The sequence below is a fragment of the Colletotrichum paranaense genome, assembly GCF_030867605.1.
Source record: "Colletotrichum paranaense strain IMI 384185 chromosome Unknown Scaffold_2.1, whole genome shotgun sequence".
Classification (NCBI taxonomy): domain Eukaryota; kingdom Fungi; phylum Ascomycota; class Sordariomycetes; order Glomerellales; family Glomerellaceae; genus Colletotrichum; species Colletotrichum paranaense.
Window position 1 is genome coordinate 1 of NW_026848960.1, and position 19,195 is coordinate 19,195.

General features: G+C 53.3%; 8 protein-coding genes across 8 annotated transcripts; 4 read left to right on the plus strand and 4 right to left on the minus strand.

Annotated features, from left to right (window-relative positions):
• Positions 1 to 624: 624 nt before the first annotated feature.
• Positions 625 to 2,418, minus strand: CPAR01_01859 (uncharacterized protein; the record flags this gene model as incomplete). Its single annotated transcript, XM_060486147.1, has 3 exons — positions 625 to 1,990; positions 2,043 to 2,076; positions 2,136 to 2,418. The coding sequence occupies 3 exons, from the start codon at positions 2,416 to 2,418 to the stop codon at positions 625 to 627; spliced, it is 1,683 nt and encodes a 560-aa protein (XP_060353475.1).
• A 3,602-nt stretch (positions 2,419 to 6,020) lies between these two features.
• On the minus strand, positions 6,021 to 6,326 carry CPAR01_01860 (uncharacterized protein; the record flags this gene model as incomplete). Its single annotated transcript, XM_060486148.1, has 1 exon — positions 6,021 to 6,326. The coding sequence occupies one exon, from the start codon at positions 6,324 to 6,326 to the stop codon at positions 6,021 to 6,023; it is 306 nt and encodes a 101-aa protein (XP_060353476.1).
• A 1,960-nt stretch (positions 6,327 to 8,286) lies between these two features.
• Positions 8,287 to 9,432, plus strand: CPAR01_01861 (NAD dependent epimerase/dehydratase; the record flags this gene model as incomplete). Its single annotated transcript, XM_060486149.1, has 2 exons — positions 8,287 to 8,308; positions 8,429 to 9,432. The coding sequence occupies 2 exons, from the start codon at positions 8,287 to 8,289 to the stop codon at positions 9,430 to 9,432; spliced, it is 1,026 nt and encodes a 341-aa protein (XP_060353477.1).
• Positions 9,433 to 10,117: 685 nt separating this feature from the next.
• On the minus strand, positions 10,118 to 11,761 carry CPAR01_01862 (uncharacterized protein; the record flags this gene model as incomplete). Its single annotated transcript, XM_060486150.1, has 4 exons — positions 10,118 to 10,137; positions 10,513 to 10,821; positions 11,162 to 11,620; positions 11,689 to 11,761. The coding sequence occupies 4 exons, from the start codon at positions 11,759 to 11,761 to the stop codon at positions 10,118 to 10,120; spliced, it is 861 nt and encodes a 286-aa protein (XP_060353478.1).
• CPAR01_01863 (uncharacterized protein) lies at positions 10,298 to 10,756 on the plus strand (the record flags this gene model as incomplete). The annotated part of the gene is made up of 1 exon (XM_060486151.1): positions 10,298 to 10,756. The coding sequence occupies one exon, from the start codon at positions 10,298 to 10,300 to the stop codon at positions 10,754 to 10,756; it is 459 nt and encodes a 152-aa protein (XP_060353479.1).
• CPAR01_01864 (uncharacterized protein) lies at positions 10,989 to 11,726 on the plus strand (the record flags this gene model as incomplete). Its single annotated transcript, XM_060486152.1, has 1 exon — positions 10,989 to 11,726. The coding sequence occupies one exon, from the start codon at positions 10,989 to 10,991 to the stop codon at positions 11,724 to 11,726; it is 738 nt and encodes a 245-aa protein (XP_060353480.1).
• A 2,255-nt stretch (positions 11,762 to 14,016) lies between the features above and the next one.
• Positions 14,017 to 17,625, minus strand: CPAR01_01865 (glycerophosphoryl diester phosphodiesterase; the record flags this gene model as incomplete). The annotated part of the gene is made up of 3 exons (XM_060486153.1): positions 14,017 to 14,157; positions 14,219 to 17,418; positions 17,478 to 17,625. 3 exons carry the CDS (start codon positions 17,623 to 17,625, stop codon positions 14,017 to 14,019), a joined length of 3,489 nt encoding a protein of 1,162 aa, XP_060353481.1.
• Positions 17,626 to 18,518: 893 nt separating this feature from the next.
• CPAR01_01866 (uncharacterized protein) lies at positions 18,519 to 18,734 on the plus strand (the record flags this gene model as incomplete). The annotated part of the gene is made up of 1 exon (XM_060486154.1): positions 18,519 to 18,734. The coding sequence occupies one exon, from the start codon at positions 18,519 to 18,521 to the stop codon at positions 18,732 to 18,734; it is 216 nt and encodes a 71-aa protein (XP_060353482.1).
• Between the last annotated feature and the right edge of the window lie 461 nt (positions 18,735 to 19,195).

Sequence of the window (19,195 nt, forward strand, 5' to 3'; positions counted from 1 at the left end):
AAAAACATACAACACCAGGTATTCGCTGGTCGTCACCGACCCAACTACTAATCCGGCCCTCATTGGCTTGTCTATGGGAGAGCGGACGGGATCCCGAATTTTCCAATGGGTATGGTCGTATGTGGTAAATTAAGGGTATCGTGATGTCCATGTTGGCATGTAAAGACGTGGCGGACTTGACAGGCTTCATGAGCCAGACACAAGAATACGCGAGTGATATGAATACAGTCTGAGAAACGAATAATAACCTATACATCACCTCAAATTAGGTTGTGGGATTGTGGCGTGGGTGAGTGATTCCCGATCAAGACAAATATCAAACTTGACTTTCATGTGTGGCGAGAATTCTATGTTTACATAATACCATCAATCTCATTCGAGATGGACATTGATGAATTGGAACCGAATAAAAATATCTAGGGTAGCAAGACGTATCTCATTCAAATGACAACGTCATGCCGAGATCTTCTCCCGGCTACCGATCAGCCAGCCACCTAGTCGGTACCAGACCGCGCGTATCGCAAATCCGCCTCCCAGCGCGATGACACACCAACACGGGAACTCAGAGAACTCACCTCAAGAGATTAACTTTCACATCATATCATCATCGGTAACATCATAGACTCAATACCGCCCGCCTATCTTCTCCAGATCCGCCTCCTCCAACACGGGACTATTCACACTCCCGCCCCCCTTTTGCACCGAACTCGCCCCAACACCAGTCCCTCCACCTCCGATACTCCAGCTTCCCCAGCTACTCCTCTCTCGCGACTCTCTCGCATACGTCTCTGTCAACTCGCACAGATCCCTCGACTCCTTCTCCAGCGTCACGCCCCGCGCCGGATTCCGAGGAGGAACCCATCCGTTGCTGACAGCAGCGCTGACACCATCGAAATCATCCGCCCGTTTCTGCTGCTGTTGCAGCTGCTGCAGTAGCAATTTTTTGTGAAAGGACACGGGACCCGAGGGGCTCCCGGGAGGTGCCGGAGGAAGCGAGCAAGCTGGTGAAGGACCAGGACACACTAGATCCGGTATCAGCAGCCGTTTCTCGTGAGGCCTCGGAGGCCGCATCGGCCACGAAGAGGGCGTGAGGCGCGGGGCAATGCTCGAGACGTTGGATACGGTGGTGGCGGTGCGACCGCTTGCCGCGCTGCTCATGCTCGATGTCTTTCCTGAGGATCGGGGACCACCGCCAGTGCCTTGACAAAATGTATTCGGCGGCGGAGAAACGCCGTAGTACGGCTTGGTGGAGCGGTCATATTTCGGAGGGACTCTGTTGGTTGCTGTGGGCGTGGGTGTCGAGAGGGGAGACGATGAGAAGACGCCTGCCTTTTCGACCGAGGTGCCGAGAGGAGTTCCTGGGATGGAGACGTTGATGTTGATGCTCGGTCTCTCGAGGCTCACGTGGGTGGAAAGCAGTCGTCGTTGCTGTAGACGGGGTGGAGGTGTCAAAGGCGTCCGGATGCCTTCACGTATAGCGTACAAGTGGCTCGAAAGGGGCGTGGGCGATGTGTCTGGCTGGGGATTGGGATGCCCGATCTCGCTCTTTAGGCTGTGGTCGTAGTCGTCTCGTGAGCGACGGCGGAACAGGCATATGACGAAGGCTATGATGGCGAGGAATGCTATGGCGGAAGACGTGCCGATGGCGACTTTGATTCCCGTGGGTAGCCCATCTTTTCGATGGGTTTGAGACTGATTCGCGAGTGGTATGAAGGATGTCGGGTATGCCGTCGCCGATGTTGTTAAGTGTGCCGACGTTTTTGAGGCCGACGATGCAGTCGATGATGCAGTCGATGATGCAGCCGATGGCATGACTTCCGGCGGGACCGTGGCCATTATCCCGAAGTCTGTGAATAACGGTTCTCTACTTCTTGAATCCGTCTTGTACGACGGTCTCATGTCCGTATTGATAAACGGTCCATTCAACGATATCGGACAGATGGAGTCATCCGGGGGAGGTCCTGGGTCTTTGATTACTGGTGCAAAGATACTGAGCTCTAAAGTCAGTTAAGAAGGGTCAAACTCGAGAGGGGCCGACTTACCCTTGACATACATTAATAACCAGATTTACGCTGGCTGAGCTGAAGTCAGAAGCCATACGACAACAGAATATCAAGAGCTGTCTCTCTACTCACGATCCTGTCCCAGCTCTGGTTTTCCACTCAAGTGAACCCCGCATTCAGTCGCATCGCAGCAATACAACTCCCATAAAGTGTTCTTCGCGTCCTTATCGTCTGCTAGCAGATGCTTGCAAACCTCATTGTACCTCGATCCATTAAAGCCAGGTACTACCCTTGCCAGGACCTGGGCTCGACACTCCTCGATGCATTTTTGCGGATCCGAAACATTGCTCGCCACTGATCCCCATGCCTCCTCTTTCTTGTCCAGCTCCGGATGATCATCTTCCCCCGTTTCCATGGTCGATGGATGAACCTCAGTTCAGCAGGGCTGTGATGGACGGCAAGGCGGGTTTGTACTTCGTCTCTCGGGCGAGTGTAGCCGTGAGTATAGTGTCTTGTGAGTCCGTGGATGAGAGGCTTTCAGGTCAGGTGAGACAGATGACCACTCTCTCAATGGCAGCTCAGCTGAGGTTGTGAAGGCTCTTTGCGTGAATGGTCTTGGCAAATGTGGGAGTGATGTGTGGCATCAAGTTGACCAGAACTCAAACGCAATATCCGACGAGGGGCTTACATATTCAGCAAGGCGTTCATATCTTTGATATATACCATGTCTACTTTCGAGACATACGGGGCAGCTCACACAGGAGGCTCGGTGAAGTGAAAAGAGGCGGACAAGGTGTCGGGAGGGACTGGCCAAGCATCACCGTGGTGGCTACACCGCACTGTATCTGTACGCTCCCGGACTCCATGGCCTTTTGCACGTAGTCAACGTCGTACAGCCTCAAGAGACTGTTGGAAGAGAGACATATGCACGTACCCGAGTGGCCCGCAACCGTGTTAGAGAGAGTTAGCCAGGACTTAATAAATTGACAAAAGCTGGCCGTAAACCCGCCCCAAATAGACACTCAAGATAGCCCTATTGGCCTGGAGAACAGGCTCGGATTCTGCAGTACTCACTAGCTTCGAGATTCTTACCTCCGTGTCGTGCGTACTTGAAGATTCTGCATCAACAAGGGGGTCCAGGAGGGGAGCTGACATCCCCTTGAAGAGAAGCGATACCGTTTCGGCGTCCACCAAAGCTCGTATTCTTCAAGTCTCTCAACGATGGACATTCCGCTCGCTGAGATGCCACCCGAGAAGTCTTTCACCTCATTTCGTTCGATGGAGTCAGTCCTGGAACAAAAGATGCTCATAGGTTCTGTGATTGGACCTGCATCTATGGGGCTTCCGTATCACGAACGGCCCTACTTCGCACGAAACCCAACAGGAAGCACCGCGGCGGGGACAGCATTTCGCGACCTCATCCATTCGGAGGATACACTAGCAGTACGGCACCCAGATCTTCCCGCCCCCGCCCCCTTTTCGTCTCCTCTCTTGATCGGCAGTCTTGTTCGAAGACGGCCCGTTCAAGCTAGCCGACTGAAGTACTAAGCTTATACGGGATGGGTGTAGCCATCTTTCCTAGCAAAGGTGCTTTCGCCCGGGACGAGTGACTGGCGAGGGGTGCTACGAACCGGGCCGGGGACCATCTGGCGGCGTTCGCTGAAGAACACAGACCAAGGTATCACGGGTTCGGAAACCAATGGTTTTCCATCGTACGCGAGCTCCCACGGATTCGTTGTCAGACTTCCGCGAGATGCCTTCCAGGGTGGGTTAGCGCGGTTGTACTCGTGGTTCAACTTGGTCATGACCTTATTCTTTGCATGTCACTCTGATGAATTACTTATGACTCTTGATCCGTTCGGGGGTCTCGGGTGCTTGAAGGAGAGTTTATCGGTAGTAGACTGTCGCACAAGCTTGTTACCCACGACGTCCCGTCGCGAGTGGGATGGCTTAGCAAAGACTACGAAGTCAAAACTGCAGTCGAGGAGTGATAATCTATCGATTTTTCTCTTGTTCGAGATTCCTCTTCTGACTTGGAAGGCTGAAGGGAGAAGAAACGTTTTCTGGGTCAGCAGCTCATCACCTTCTAGAAGCCTGGGCATCGTGTCAAAACCGGTTGGTTCTTGGGTTGAGACAGTAATTCATGCCTGCAGCCGTCGCACTCGCGTCATATAGACCCTTGCCTTGGTGTTATTTCGGCAAAATTCAATCAACCAGCATCTACACTGGGCGACCAAAAGAACATGCAGGGCGAAACGGAGATTATGCCTATAAAGTCTAGAGTTGCGAGTGCTACACGAAGTATGACCAGCATTCACACTCAACGCAACCGCCACCTAGTTTGACGGGTTAGATTGAATAATGAGGGATCAGAAAGAGCCAAATGGACGATCACCAGCGGGTTGTAGATCGTGTATAGACTGCGGCAGCAGAAGCACGGCACAGGTGGGCCAAGGTAGGGTCGTACAACTCGCGTGGGAAAACTTCCGTGATGTCTGCCTAGGAAGCTGAAAGGCCCAACACTGGGGCGAACAGTCAACGGCGATGCCTCATTGGTATGGTGTTAGCATGGCGTCCTGTGGCTGTAGATTGATTGTCGAGGGCTGCATGGATTTTCAGAGATATCTGAAGTCATCCGGGGTGGCTGACCTGCACGACGGGGCGGTCATACCTTGGTATTGCAAGGAGTGGCACTTTTACCCCTATGATACACTTATTCTCAGCTTGGATGGAGAGCAGTAGACGTTAAGAAATGTGAGTGCCACTTTGCGCACTCTAGACGATGTCGGTGGTCTTCCCAGATGGTTTCGTATTGCTTTCTCATCCCGCAGTAGAATAGGAGGTCGACAATCTGACTTGGCGTAAAGATTACGCTGGCTGCTTCTCACATCTTAAGCTGACTGCCGGGGTACCACATCGGAACAAAAGCTACATGCTGACGACAGTAGCCTGCGTTCTGTCGAATATCAAAATCCAGCATGGAGGTCTGTCAAGAGAACCTAAATCCTCCCTCCGCGATGAAGTACCACAGGCCTAGTAAGTCCCTCGAACTTATGCAGCCTCGGAGGAAAAGCGCCAATTTCTTCAGCCATTTGACTCCAAAGCAAGTTTCGCCCGGATTTGAGGAGCCGTCGGAAACAAGGGGTGGTAAGTAAATGGCGCGCCGCCTGGCGGGAGGCTGCAGTGAATCCGACGGGTTTCCATGATGTTTGCTGGCTCAGCTCCGCTCCACCAGGCTGCAGTGAACGTGCCGGTCCTTTATTTGCGAAGAGGGCGTTAGCTGAGCGATGTGTGCTTATGCAACCTCCCGTCGAAGGTCTTCTGAACGGGGCAAGCAAGGCTTCTTATTTTATAGGAATATGTTGATCTAGCAGAGGCGGTGATTATTCTTGTTGGAGCTGGATTTTGGAATCAAGACTCCAAGTAAACCGGAAGCTGCGTATTGCGTAAGCAGTTTCCTTTTGACACTTTCAACTGCAGGTTTCTTTTTACGGCAGGGGCACAGGCATAATGAACTCTGAAAAGGATAATCAATGCCTTTCTTCAATCAATTGGCATTACAGGCAGTATTTCGCTATGTCCAGTGGCCCGCCAGTGGCAGTTTCTTTCCTTTAAAACGCGACTCGACCTTTTGAACGAAGAGTCTGATGTTTCCCTCCAGATACTTGGTGAAGAGATTCGTGTCGCGTAATGCCACTTCTGTCGTGCCGGTCTCACAGATCGCCCCCGTAATCTTCAGGATGCTCTTGTTATTATCTCTGTTATCGATTCGGCCCTCACACGGGCAAGCAAGCGTTGAAGGTCGCCCAGGTCCGCATAGTATGGGTATTCTGATTCCAATGGCCATTGCTTGAGGGTCACGTATAAAGTATGAGACGCATCATCCAGACCGTTAGTACGTGCAGAGAGGTGCCACTTCTCCAAGTCGAGTATAGAAACGAGGAAGTCGACCAGTAATTCGACGTGGGGAAAGTCGAGGATGTTCGTTTCGATCCTTTTCGAGTAGGTCTCATTGAGTCATCTAGGGCCACCTTGCAGTGATTGCTCTTCCTGGTTCGATGAGTCTTGATGTGCCTTGGCCGTGAATTCCTTGATGGAATTGCTGCGTTCGACGTGGGGAAGAAATGAGGCAGCAGTTTCCTGGACGCATTTGATCATGGTTGAAGGACATTTGCGCAGCAAAGTGTCATCTGGTAAAGCTTGGTCTTTCTGAATGGCAGCGGACGAAGGCGTGACGTCGGCGGGATCGCTTTCCCTGATCTTTACCCAAGACGGGATGTCATGCTCGGTGACTGGCTTATCGTTTTGGGGATCTTCGGCCATGCTTGTGGTGAATTGATGAGACCAGTGTAAAGATGAGGCTTTTTCGGTCTTGTGACTGACCATTTGTTAGATTTCAAAAGCATTTTCCGGTGACGGGGAGGTCAACTTACCACTTTGGCGGGCGTCAGTGACGGGATCGCGAGGCGCTTAGTCGCTGATTCTGTTCAAAGCCAGTCAAAGTTGAGTGAAATATACTGATGAAAGTTAGCCTCTTGATCAAAAAGTTTTCCTGGACAGTGAGCAAATCCGATGCTCAATAAGACATACTTTGGACCTTGACGGAGGAACGGAGAACGGAAGAGGTGAAACGGAACCTGAGGTGAGAAAGGATAGTAGTGAGACTATGAAGAGAGAGAAAAGGAAGAAAAGCCTGAAGAGGTAGAAGAGTGAGATAGGTGAGAAGGGCACAGGGTGGGGAAGGAAGAGTAAAGCGAGGAAGGAGTAGAGTCAAGAATGACCTGAGTAGGAAGGAGAGACATAAGGGAAGGAGAGAGTGGCTGGCGAGTAAGATGGAATAGATGGCGAGGTATCTACAGAACAGAGGAAGCATCTTACCTGAGCTGTGATCGCGAGTTTGGTTGACAGTAGGAAGGAGCTTTGCAGGCTGCTTGACTAGGCGCTATCCATGACGGTGGGGTCTGATAGAATGAGTCTTGGGAAATGAAATTTCAGTCGCAGACAGGCCGCCTGTCTGGGACAGTTTAAAGTCTTGTCCAAATATTATGACGATGGTGGAAAAGTTCGGAAATGAGAATGAGTGTCGAATTGGGCTGTTGAGAAGTAGGCCAGGGGAGCAAAGGACCCAGCTATTTTGACTGTATGCCATCGTCACCGGCTGGTGCCCACGCTTAGGTGATGCCTGCCTTCCACAGTCGCATGCCATCATGATATTGCCTTAGGTACCTAGGTGCCATCAGGCAGGGCAAGATTCTTGAGATATCCAATGCAAAGTATCGGAGCGCCGGCTGCCGGTAAGGTGGGTCTCCCGTCTCTTGAGCTCCTGCCGCGTTAGGCCCCGTCTACCGTGCCTGCCCTACCTCGGGCCTTTCGAAATCGCACCTCCGTTCTCTACAGCAGGTGATTTAAGTCAGATCGATTTCAACCTTAACCTTCACTTTCACTCTAGGTAAAGGTCTGCTGCGCCTCGATCAATCTCCAACCTCTTCTCGGTAAGTCTAGGCTGTGGATATCGGTTCCCTGAGTGAGGATAGGTACTTACCAACTTCCTTTCCGTCAAAACAGACCTATTTAGACCAACCCGATACAAAAGAAGAAGTCAAAACCCCCAGTACTCGTCAGCATGGCCAGCCCTATCCCCTGGATCCTTGCCATGTTCGCCCGAGATGCGTAGGCCAACCAAGGGCCCTCTTATCAACCATTTCGCCTCACGGTCCCTCGAGGAGGTATAGCTATCATCTATGCCGAAACCCAGGGATTCAGCCGCATTCCGCAGCCTCGGGTCCTCAGGGTTAAGATGCCTGCCCGCGCCTCCCCCCGCACAACATCGAAGTCTCGCACATCATGGATGGCGATGTTGGTGCTTACATCGCTAGCCGAAGTAATCGGGGCCGGACCACCTGAGAGGAGATGAGCGAATCGATAGCGCCCTGGAAGACTGGGATGACGTGACGCTTTTGGTGCCCCACGCAACCCGCGCTGGGACCTGAATGGAATTATGCAGTACAAGTGTGGTGGTTGCGCGGGGGTCGAGAGAGCGGGGCATTGGTTGGGGGTTGTTAATCATCATGCAATGGAGGGGTAAAGTGACGGCGTCTTGGGTGGTGGAGGGGTCGAGCTGTACCTGAGGGAAGGATAAAAGGGTTCAATGTGTCTGAGTAAAATTAGAAATTCCATACGTTTGATACGAGGAATCATTGAAGCCGCAACATTGACTCATCCATACTGATTAGAAACATTCAAGAACAGCCATTGAGAGCCATTGAGATATACAAACGACAAAATGACCAAGATTCTCCTTACAGGTAAGTGACGAGTGAGATCACGGCCGCACTCCCAGCATCCTCCACAGCAAACCGCTTCTCTCCTGCGGGCGAGAAGCTCTCAATGCGACTCCAGAACACAATACACTAACACATCACCAGGTGGCTCCGGCTTCATCGCCGCCCACATCCTCGAACAGCTCCTCGCGCGCGGCCACTCCGTCGTGACGACCGTCCGCTCAGAGGACAAGGCCCAGCGCATCCGCGACGCCCACAAGGACCTCGACGCCTCCCGCCTCCACGTCGCCATCGTCCCGGACATTGCGCGCCCCGACGCCTTTGACGAGGTCGTCAAGACCCCCGGCCTCGAGGCCGTCCTGCACACCGCCAGCCCCTTCCACTTCAAGTGGACCGACGCCCAAAAGGAGCTCATCGACCCGGCCGTCGTCGGCACCACGGCCATCCTCAAGGCCCTCAAGCGGGAGGCGCCGGGCGTCAAGAGGGTGGTTGTCACCTCGAGCTTCGCGTCCGTCATTGACGAGGCCAAGACGGAGGACCCCAACACCATCTTCACCGAGGAGTTCTGGAACCCCGTCACCGTCGAAGATATCGGGCGCAGTCCCGCGACGGCGTACCGTGCCTCCAAGAAGCTCGCCGAAAAGGCCGCGTGGGATTTCGTAAAGGACGAGAAGCCCGGCTTCGACCTCGTCACGCTCACTCCCCCCCTCGTGCTGGGCCCCGTGGTGCACCACTTTGCGGACCTCGCCAGCATCAACACCTCCAACGAGCGCGTCGTAGACCTAGTCAAGGGCAAGTGGAAGGACGCCGTGGCGCCGACGGGCGCGGCGTACCTCTGGATCGACGTGCGAGACCTGGCGCTCTCGCACATTCTGGCGCTGGAGAAGCCCGAGGCCGGCGGCAAGAGGCTCTTCACGACGGCCGGATGGTTCAGCAACGCCGAGATTGCGCAGGTGGTAAGGAAGAACTTCCCCGAGCTGAAGGAAAGGTTGCCCGCGGAAGGCACCAAGGGCGGGGAGCTGCCGCCCAAGGATAAGGTGTACGGGTACGACAACAGCGCGACGGAGAAGATTCTGGGGATCAAGTGGAAGAGCTTGGAGGAGAGCATCACTGATTTGGTCAAGGATATCAAGGGGTTCGGGATCTAGACTGCTACCATATAACTTCGCAAGAGATAACGAATACATAAGACAAGAATCTTTCAACAGCCTCATGACTGATGTACATGAAATGGTCGTGTGTTGCTTTGCGTAGTGCCGTCCTATTTCACTGAGCATTTTCACTCTTTGTGCCTGATATCTTAGATGTTTTATCAAACATGCGACGACAGAGGTCGCTTCTCTCTGTCCTTAATCTTTTGCAATCGTGAATTCGTTTTGAATTATACTATACTACTAGAATAAAGAATTATACTATACTACTAGAATAAAGAAACGAGGATTAAAAAAGAAACGAACGCATGGGAGGGGAATACTGCACTTATAATTCACGCCCCTGCCCGGACTCGAATAGGTCGCCCCTCAGCCAACCCGGCCTCTGACTTCACTGTAGTATTCAATTTATCAGACCGCTTGACCACCTGGTACACAGCTTGACCTGACCTCGCCGACCTAGATGGGCGCTGCTGTACTTGTGACAGAATTGGGACTGGGGAGGGGAATATACCCTTGGCCCATGGCTGCCCGGACAACTGCCTCAGGGGAAGGAGCGAGGCAAACGGAAGAGCCCAAGAACATATTCATCCTTGAGGTTAGATATTCCGAAACGGATAATCTTATAACAATGCCAAAACCAAACAAACAGACAGCAATTCGTCTCTTCATGAGAACCATCTTACTCGCAGGGTCCGGAGGCTGTAGGTTCATGATCAGAACCAGTTCATGGATCTCATACTGCCAATGGTCAAAACTTTTATTGCAAGAAACTACATACCAAACTTATGCCAAATAGCCTCCAGTGCTTCAAAATCTTCTAAATAGTGGCATTCACCCCCCAAGGTCCAAATCCAGGCCAATGCTGCCCACCACCACCGCCTCCTCCTCCTCCACCACCACCACCACCACCACCCCATCCATACGCATCAGGATCCAACATCCCCCTCCTCCCCATCCACCCGCCCCCAAGCCGATTATGCTCCTCACACAAACTACCATCCCGCCCCCTCACCTCAACCCCATTCCCACACCCAGGCCTCCGACACCTCGCGTGCGCAAGACAATACCGCGAACCACCCCCATTCACGCCGCCCGCCGCCGGCTCCGCGCAGCCCTCCTGACCGCACACGTGAGCCCGGCAGTACGGCGACAGCGGCAGGTTGAGGCTCAGCACGCCCAGCATCATCATCGTCTGCGACAGGACGACCGTCTCGCGGAGCTGCTGGCAGCCCTGGACGGAGCACTTGTGGTCGGTACAGTAGCGGCCCAGGACGGACCGCTCGTTTTGGCAGCTGCGGTCTCGGCAGGTGTGGTCTAGGCAGAGGGTACCCCCTTCCACGACGCGGGCGTCGCAACCTGCTCTGCGGCAGCGGGTTGCCAGGTCTGGAATGATGAAGTCAGCTTGCTTGCTCTGGGGAGACTCGAAGAATAACCAGAGTCAAGGTTAGGGGTTCAGGGGCCGAGTATCAAGAAACGGCAAGAGGAGAAGAAGAGAAGAGGGTGCAGAACTCACGCTCCTCGCACATATCCCTCACATTCTCCCCATCCACATGTCGAAACCTCCCACACCCAGGCGTGCCACAAATCCTATGCCGATCACAGTAGTCCCCAAACGCCCCATCCCTCTCACAATCCCTCCTCGCACACTTATGTCTCACGCAAAAACTGCTCCCCTCCCACTTCCTCTCCCAGCACCCCTCCCGATCACACTCGTGCCTCTTACAATACCGTCCCGCCACGCCGCCCGCGTCCGGCATGTACCTCGTCTTGATCCTCCCGCAGCCCCTCTCCTCGCAGGTATGCGCCAAGCACGTCCCCTCGCCGGCGCCCGCCGCCCTCGCGTTGCCGCACGGCGGCTGCTGCTCGAATCGGCAGTGGTGCTCGCCGCAGTGGGCCGAGGGGACGCCGTGCTCGTTGACGTGGGCAAAGCGCCGGCAGCCGGGCGTGGCGCACATGCGGTGGCGGTCGCAGTGGCGGGAGGGGTCGTGGGCGTCGCCTGTCGCGCCGGGGCTGCGGGCCAGGCAAGAGGGTGCGGCGCAGGTGTGGGAGGCGCAGAAGGAGGATGGAGGGGATTTCGGGTTCGTGCAGTCTTGGTGGTCGCAGCGGTGGTCTGCACAGTATCTGTAGTCGGTGCCGTTGGGGTGGTTGCGCTGGTTTGCGCAGCCTTGTTGGATGCAGTTGTCTGGATGGTTGTTAGATGGATGATGGAGGCTTATGCCAGGGTAGAGGATGAGAGATGGGCAGACGTACGATACTGGGAACAGTACCTAAACTCTTTGGGGTCGTAGTTCTTGATGTAGTTGTTGCATCTAGCATCATTCATCATGCCTTGGCATAGAAGATCTAGCAAAAGGATCAGTGATCATATTTCAGGGGTACTATGATATCCTCGAGGTTCAGCGGCGACGTACGTTGTTGACAATATCCCCTATTATTAGTCCTCATGTTCAAACACGCAGCGTTATTGTCAATCTTTTTGCAGCAATGGAGCTTGCAGAATCGAGATGGATAGCGGTTTCCATCTTTCGTCAAGGTCACCCTGGAATAGGGACACCGACCCGCGGGCGTTGCGTAGCTGCATAGTCTCTCCAACTCCTGAGGCGTGAGTCTCTTTCTTCTACTCATGGTGAGCTCCTGTGACTCTGATCAATCGATTTAATGGAGTATTTGATTTTTGTATGCAGATCCGGAGAGAAGAGTTTGTTCAAAAGATCTGACTCAATGTGCCGGAAACTGAAGGAAAATGAAGACGAAGTGGGAAAACGTTGCTCAGTATTAGTCCCCCTGGGCTTTTAAGCTGCGAACCAAAACGCCTTCTTCAAAGTCCGCATAAAGTCGGTGAGCAACCACCCGCGAGGCAAATCAAGGCAACAGAGAACTCGCGAGCAAAAAAATAGCTTTCTTGTGTGGAATGCGAGATATGATGGGGATACTTCAAGCCTGATGACGTGGGGAAAAAGGCGGTGGTCGAGATAGGACGAGGGAGAGGGCTGCTCATGTGAGGCCCACGGCCGAGACCCGATCAGGCCTTCTTCTAAGAATACAAAAGAGACTCGTGACTTGGATGTAAAGGCGAGGAAGTCAAGTACTACAAACTCTTTGGATAAGGCCATCCGAAGTCATGTTTGGTCTTGCTGTTGAGGGGAGGCGGTGTGCCTCACGACGGTTCCACGAAGATGTCGGTACCCGGGTTTTGGGGTTCAACGGTGAGTCTTTCTTCGGGAAGAAAAATTCAGACTGACGGATGTTTGCTTTACACTGAAGAAGAGACGAGGTCACCGGGTTTGAGTCCTGAGATCTCCCATAGGCCATCTGATTAACAGATAATGGTTTCCGACAGCAACGTTAACTAATGATATTGTTTCCTGTACATAGCAGGCATAGCCTTTGCGGTTCATATATGGCACACTTTACAAGATATCCTCACCACTAAATGACGAGAGACTTGAAACCACTCACCTCAACAGGGCAGGAAAACGTTGCTCCTTGCGTATCATCGAGGACGAACTCAGCAACTCTCGACTTCAGGGACATTGCCAAGGATGACCCTATGGTAATCCCCTAAGCTGAGGGAAAGTACCCAGGATCAAAAGACAAAACCGCAAAAGCATACCCACTGTCCAAAAAACAACATATCCTTCATATCAGCAAAAGAATTGCGTCGAGGGGGAATCGAACCCCCGGCTCCCCGACGCTGCTTGGATGGCAACGGAGAATTTTACCACTAAACCATCGACGCAGATGATCCCGAATCGAACGTATCTCGATGCTGGGTGGTTGACGGTGTCGGGTGGATGTGTAATTATATCCCTCAATTTGCAAAATTTCGACGAGGAAGCGGTTCCAGGGTTTGTGGTGGGTTGACGTTGGAGCTGTGGAGCTGTGGTGGATGGGTGGGGCTACACATGATTACCCAGGTTGTTAAAATCGCAAAATCGGAATAATCTTGGGGAAGAAAGATTGAACATACGAGTTCAGATTTGTGCTGGTTCGTTCGCGCTGCGCTGGGTTGGATGGGCGTGATGGGTAAAGTGAACTCTTCGTAGTCGGTAGTTGTGAAACAAAAGACCACAACCGATTAGAGTCAGTATCATTCGGTGAGGCGAGGCAGGGGCTAAGCTTGATACCTAGACTTCAAAACGAGTGAGACCATGCAGAAAGAACGGGCAAAGTAGTCTGTTGGACATGTCGGAATCAGCCTCGACAGAACTTGCAAGTGAAGACCGCCCCCTCTCAACAGGTTGCACCTGTATCACATCTCGGCAATGGATGTCGGTACGATAAATAAGCAGGGCCACGTGGGGTCGCTCACTGTATTGTTCATAATCTACCCTCAAAAACCTGTCACGGGTTGCGAGAGGCTGTTTAAGCCTCTTCAGCTGTTTTCCCTCAATGTTGAAAGCTTGCCGAAACACAGTCGACCAGCTGGAATGCCACTTTACCCTCCGGCGCGCTATGCCATGTAAAATATGTATCTCTCTCTCTTTCACACACACACACACACACACACACACACACACACACACACTCAGTTCTTCCCGTACTGTGGAACCGAAAACCGCACTCATATGCTTTCCTCTAAGCTGAATCACCCTCGGATCCCTCCTCAAGGTCTTCGCCAGTACCCTTGAGAACTTCGGCCTCGGTCGTCGTCAGGCCCTTTCTAATGGCGAGGACGTTGTCCACGATGACTGCATCGATGCCTTCCTTCACCTGGCGCTGCAAGAAATAGTTAGCATCACTTTCCATCCGTATCGCATGTCAGACCATGCAGACTTACCTGGACCATGATGGGGTTGTTGTTCAATGTACCGTAACTGACACACAGCAGACCGCTTTCCTTGACGACGCGCACCAGCCGGGGGCTGTTAATCAGCGGCTCGGCGGCACTGACAATACCAATCAAGTTCCATCGGCTGGCGAAACGAATCGCCTCTTGAAGAGAGGACGCTCTGATATCACCGACAGGGCAGGTGCCCGCATCCGTCAAGAACATGATGGGGATGGAAGGCTGCTTGAAAGTCAAGCAAAGACAAATGTCCGGATTGAAGGAGCTGAAGATGATGTGCCTGTTGCCAGCAAGGTCATAGACTTTGGACAGAACAGTGTCGCAGAAGGAGTTGAGCTCGACGGCGTAGGTATCCATCTCCTGCTCCTCGCTCTCGTGGAGCATGGGGTACTTCATCTCAATGTTGAAGCCGATGTGCTCGGGGAGCTGTCGGAACAAGTCCTCCAATGTGGCAAATGGAGCTTGAATGAAGTTGCCTCTGGAGTTGGCTTTGTAGCCCTTGTTCTTGAAGTCGCGAGTGTGCTTCATGCGCTCTTCGCTGTGTCCGTTGAGGCCATCACCAGCGTAGCCCATGGACAAAGACCGCTGTCTAGGGCCAGGTGCGTTGTTTCTCACGCGCTCGATTCTCTCATTGACTGCGTTGACACCGTTGTTGACACCATTGGTGCGGTTTGAGTCGGGGTTGATGTGCAGGAACTGCTCCAGGGTCAAGGTATGAACCGGGGCATCGATACCCGTCTCACTGACAAGGAAGTCATGGTAAATAACCGGGACATGGTCCTTGGTAAGCTGAACATCGAATTCGACGTACTGCGCACCCAGATTGGCTGCTGCGATGAATGAAGGTACCGTGTTCTCTCCAAGCTGGAGAGACTTGTTGCTCGTCATGTTCTTACCCATGCCGCGGTGACCAATGACCATCGTTGAAGCTAGCTTCTTCCAGTAGGTCTGCTGGGAGTTGATTTCCATGTTGGGATGCGAGAATGGCGTGACAACCAGGAAGTTGAAGTTGACAGTGCCAATGACATCCAAGTTGTTGGCCAGAATCGGCACACAGACATCACCCTGGAGGTTCATGCGCTTAGTGCCAAGTGTCGGCCTGATGGAAGACAACAGGGCCACACCACGTCCAATCTTGTTCTTCTCGTTTCCAGAGTAAGTTGGGACAATGTCAAACATCAGCTTGACCTGGGAAGGGTCCGCCGAAGTGAAAACGATAGGCTCTGTAGAGATGGTCTCGTGTACAGGCAAGTCAACAATGGTGGGCTCTCCCTTGGCGCCAGTGGCCGACACGACAATAGACAAGGCGGTGTCGAGTTCCGTCAAGTGGGCTTCGGTCAAGGGAACGCGGTCGAGTTTGACGGCCTCGATATTCTTGCGCATATCCATGGATCCGAGACTGACGAGAACCATGCTCTGATCGGTAAGGTATCGATGACCAAAGGTTTTGACCGGCTCAACGGGACGAATAGCACCATTTGACTTGCGACCATCGATCGAAGACATGTTCTCGGGAGACGAGGATCGAGGGGAGCTCTCATTGGAAATCTTGAGATTATTCGTAGGCTGGACAATCTCAGACTCGGCTTGAGTGGCGATGAGCCTGGCAATGTCGAGATGACCACGCAGGGCAGCGTGTTCCTTGGCGGTCCAACCAGATGAGTCGGCCTTGGCGACAACCGCGCCAGAATCAACCAGCAGTTGTACTATCGACAAGTGACCGTCAACAGCGGCGACATGGAGCGGAGTCCAGGCGTAGGTATTCTCTGCAATCTCAAGGTCGGCTTTCTGTTCGTCGGTGCCAGCAATCAGCGACTTTGCAATTTCATCGTGGCCGAATCGGGCGGCAAGGTGCAGAGCGGTTTCACCCGTCTTGTCCTGCCAGTTGATGTCGACTCCAGCTTCAACGAGCATCTCGACGATGACCTTGTAGTTGGACTTGGTGGCCATAGCGAGAACTGCACCGGATTTGGATACCGTTCGTCTCATCTCGGCCTTCCTGACACTCACACCCTGCCAGTTTTCGCCCTGAAGAAGGGCCTTGGTGGTCAGTGGATGTCCACCCACGACACTCAAGTGCAAAGGAGCATATCCCTCGTTATCCTGCCACTCGGGGGCATCGATGCCATTCTCAACGTTGAATTGACCCCACTCCTGCATCTTGGCCATGATGACCTGGCACACGACGACGAAGCCGAAACGGGCGGCATAGTGAAGCGGCAGGCGTCCAAAGGAGTCTCTGGCGGTGAGCGCATCTCTGTGCTCAGGCTTGAGAGTGTCGAGTAGGTACATGAGAATCTGGACAGCCTCGTCATCTTTGCCGAGCAGCTTCGTCTCGTTTTGATTGAGTGCGCGGGGAACCACAGCCTGCGAGACTGCAGGCTGCAGGTCGTGAGAAGTGAACTGAGTGCCGATCGGGAAAGGATACGACTTCGGCTCATTGTCGGGATCAGACGACTTGGTTCTGCCAATGTGAATGACAAGTCGGTGAATGCAGTTGCGGTGGTTGATGTCCTCGGGCTCATAAATGGACGGCAGCTGCTCGATAAGATAGGCGATGCTCGCCTTGGATCTCGCAGCAATGGAACGCTGCAGGAGGTTGAGAAGCAAGCTCTGAGAAGACTGCTCACCCGTCACGTTGCCCTCGTCCAGTCCGGCCTTGAGTGAGTCGACATTGTCGTTACGGATGGCCTGCTCTAGAGTATCGAGTAGGTTTTGCGACAAAGTCAACATGGCCTTGGAGGATGCGCGGCCTAGAGACCGCACTGACCTGTCTGACTTGGAGTCGTCAACGTTGCGGGCGTCACCCAGAGCGGAGATCCATTTGTTAATCTCAGTGAGGAGGCGTGTGCTCGTGGTGTCCTTAGCAAACGGCAAGGGGTCGACTTTTGTCGAGATGTAGCGGTGCTGGGAAGCCGTCTCGGGGAGCTTCTTGTCGAGCTTCTTTGTGATTTTGACGAAGCCTCTGCGGTTGATCTCGGCGAACCAATTGAGGTTTCTCAGCATGATGCGCATCTCGTAGAGAGCGCCCATGAGCTCCTCGGTCTCATCCTCGTCGAGGTTGGAGACGACGTCGGGAACGCGGCCATAGCGGTCGCGCAACAGACTGAGACGGCGGACGGCCTCGCCAAGCTTGCGGTTGTAGAAAGAGTCGACGTCTTCGAGATTACGATCCAGGGCAAAGAAGAATTCTGCAAGATGTGGTCAGGGGATGGGCTGCGCCCTCACGGTCCGGTCCAAGTCCGCCCACCTGCAAGATCCACCGTCTCTCCGTTCTTGGCCGATTGCGCCGCGGCCTTGATCAACTTCTTCAGGCCCTTGTAATTGATGTAGAAGGCCGCCCACTCGGGGACTTGGTTGCGGGGGAGACTGCAGACAGCGTAAGCATAATTTTCCATGAAATAACAAGGCGGTCAGGTAAAGTAAAGGCAAGGCCAAAAATAGCAGAGGTATCGGTTTCTGTCGGGTGAAGCGGCAAGGGAGAGAGAGAGGGATGGGGAGGAAGGCGCACTTTCTGCCGAACTTCATGCTGAAATGATGTCTGAGTCCGTTATCAGGGATTGGATGTGACGCTGTGGCGTCGGTTGGTAGTGATACTGTCTAGGCGATACAGCTTTTGAAAGAATGCTGCAGCAACAGATAAGGTGCTGACGAGAAAATAAGACGATAAGAGTGAATGATGATGCTGAACGGCTGCTTAGAGGCAGATAGACTCGCAGCCGCAATCACACATTCTCTCTTTTTCTCAGTTCTCGTAGGTGGTCGTGATTTTGGCTGGGGGATAAGTTGATGACGGTCGGAGGTTTGTTATAAGAGGTGAGGTGAGGTGGTGAATGCGGTGAGTTGGAGAAGGTGCCAAAGACTTGAAGAAGAAACGAGTCCACGTCAGTGTACCGGAGAAGACTCGAGTTACAGAAGGCACTATCCGCTTCTTCTTTGTCGCGACACGAAAAGAGAGGATCCAGAATTCGAGGTCGCTCAGTCAGTCAGTCACGAGAGTCCCGTTGGTTTTTCCAGGTTCAAGGAGCTCCACATCCAGCTCGCCATTGACTAAAAAAGGGCGGAGAAGCAGTGACTGAGATGGCGTATCTCGTACGGTATTTGGTATTTGTCCAATGACTGGCTTACCGAATACACCTCTACAGAGTCCAAAGGGAAGAAGAATGAGAAAAAAAAGATCTGGGCCCCCCTTAGGAGAGCATCAGTGGGTTGGAGGGGGATTATGTATGAATGAACCAGAACTTCAGACCGACCGGCGCAAGGAGAGAGTGGATTGACAAGTGACGGAAGCATGCAACAGTACTTCCAGGTCTGCACCTCTGGTACCTTAGCACTTCACCTTACTGCAGCAGGACCTAGCACGAGCAGGACACCAGGAGAAAAGAAGAGGTGTGGGAGGTGTGAGCTCATCTCAACCTCCACAGCGGCCGCATGGTATCCGGGGCCTTGGCACGCCGTACCTCTTTGTCGGTCGTCAGGTACCCCACACGCCAGTTCGCGCTGTTGAGGGTACTGCCGAGCCCCGGCGCGACGACTCGAGACACGGTCGGGAGGTACCTGAGACACCCAAACCACCTTCCACCACCCAGCACCAGTCGCTTCTGAACGTGACGGCAGGCACGCAGGCACTCAGGCACAGCAAATGGCAATGGCAACGCAGCAAAAAAACATAAGGTTCCTTCCTGCCTTTGAAATGAGAGAAAGAACACTGTCCAAAACAGCTCGAGGTGTGGCGTTATCCGGTCGGTGAAGTCAGCCACTTGGAAGCCGCCGTTGACCGCCCGTGGAGCGCCGCCCCTGTTTGATTCGCCAAGTCACGGGATGCTCGCCCCACCACGGCCTCAGCTGGCCGGCCTGTCCATGATCACCCCGCCGTTGATGTAGCACCAACACTGGCTATCCCGTCCTTTTCTCTTCTCTTCCGCTGCCTGTAAAAGGTACAGTAGGGAAAGCTCACGTCACAGAGTG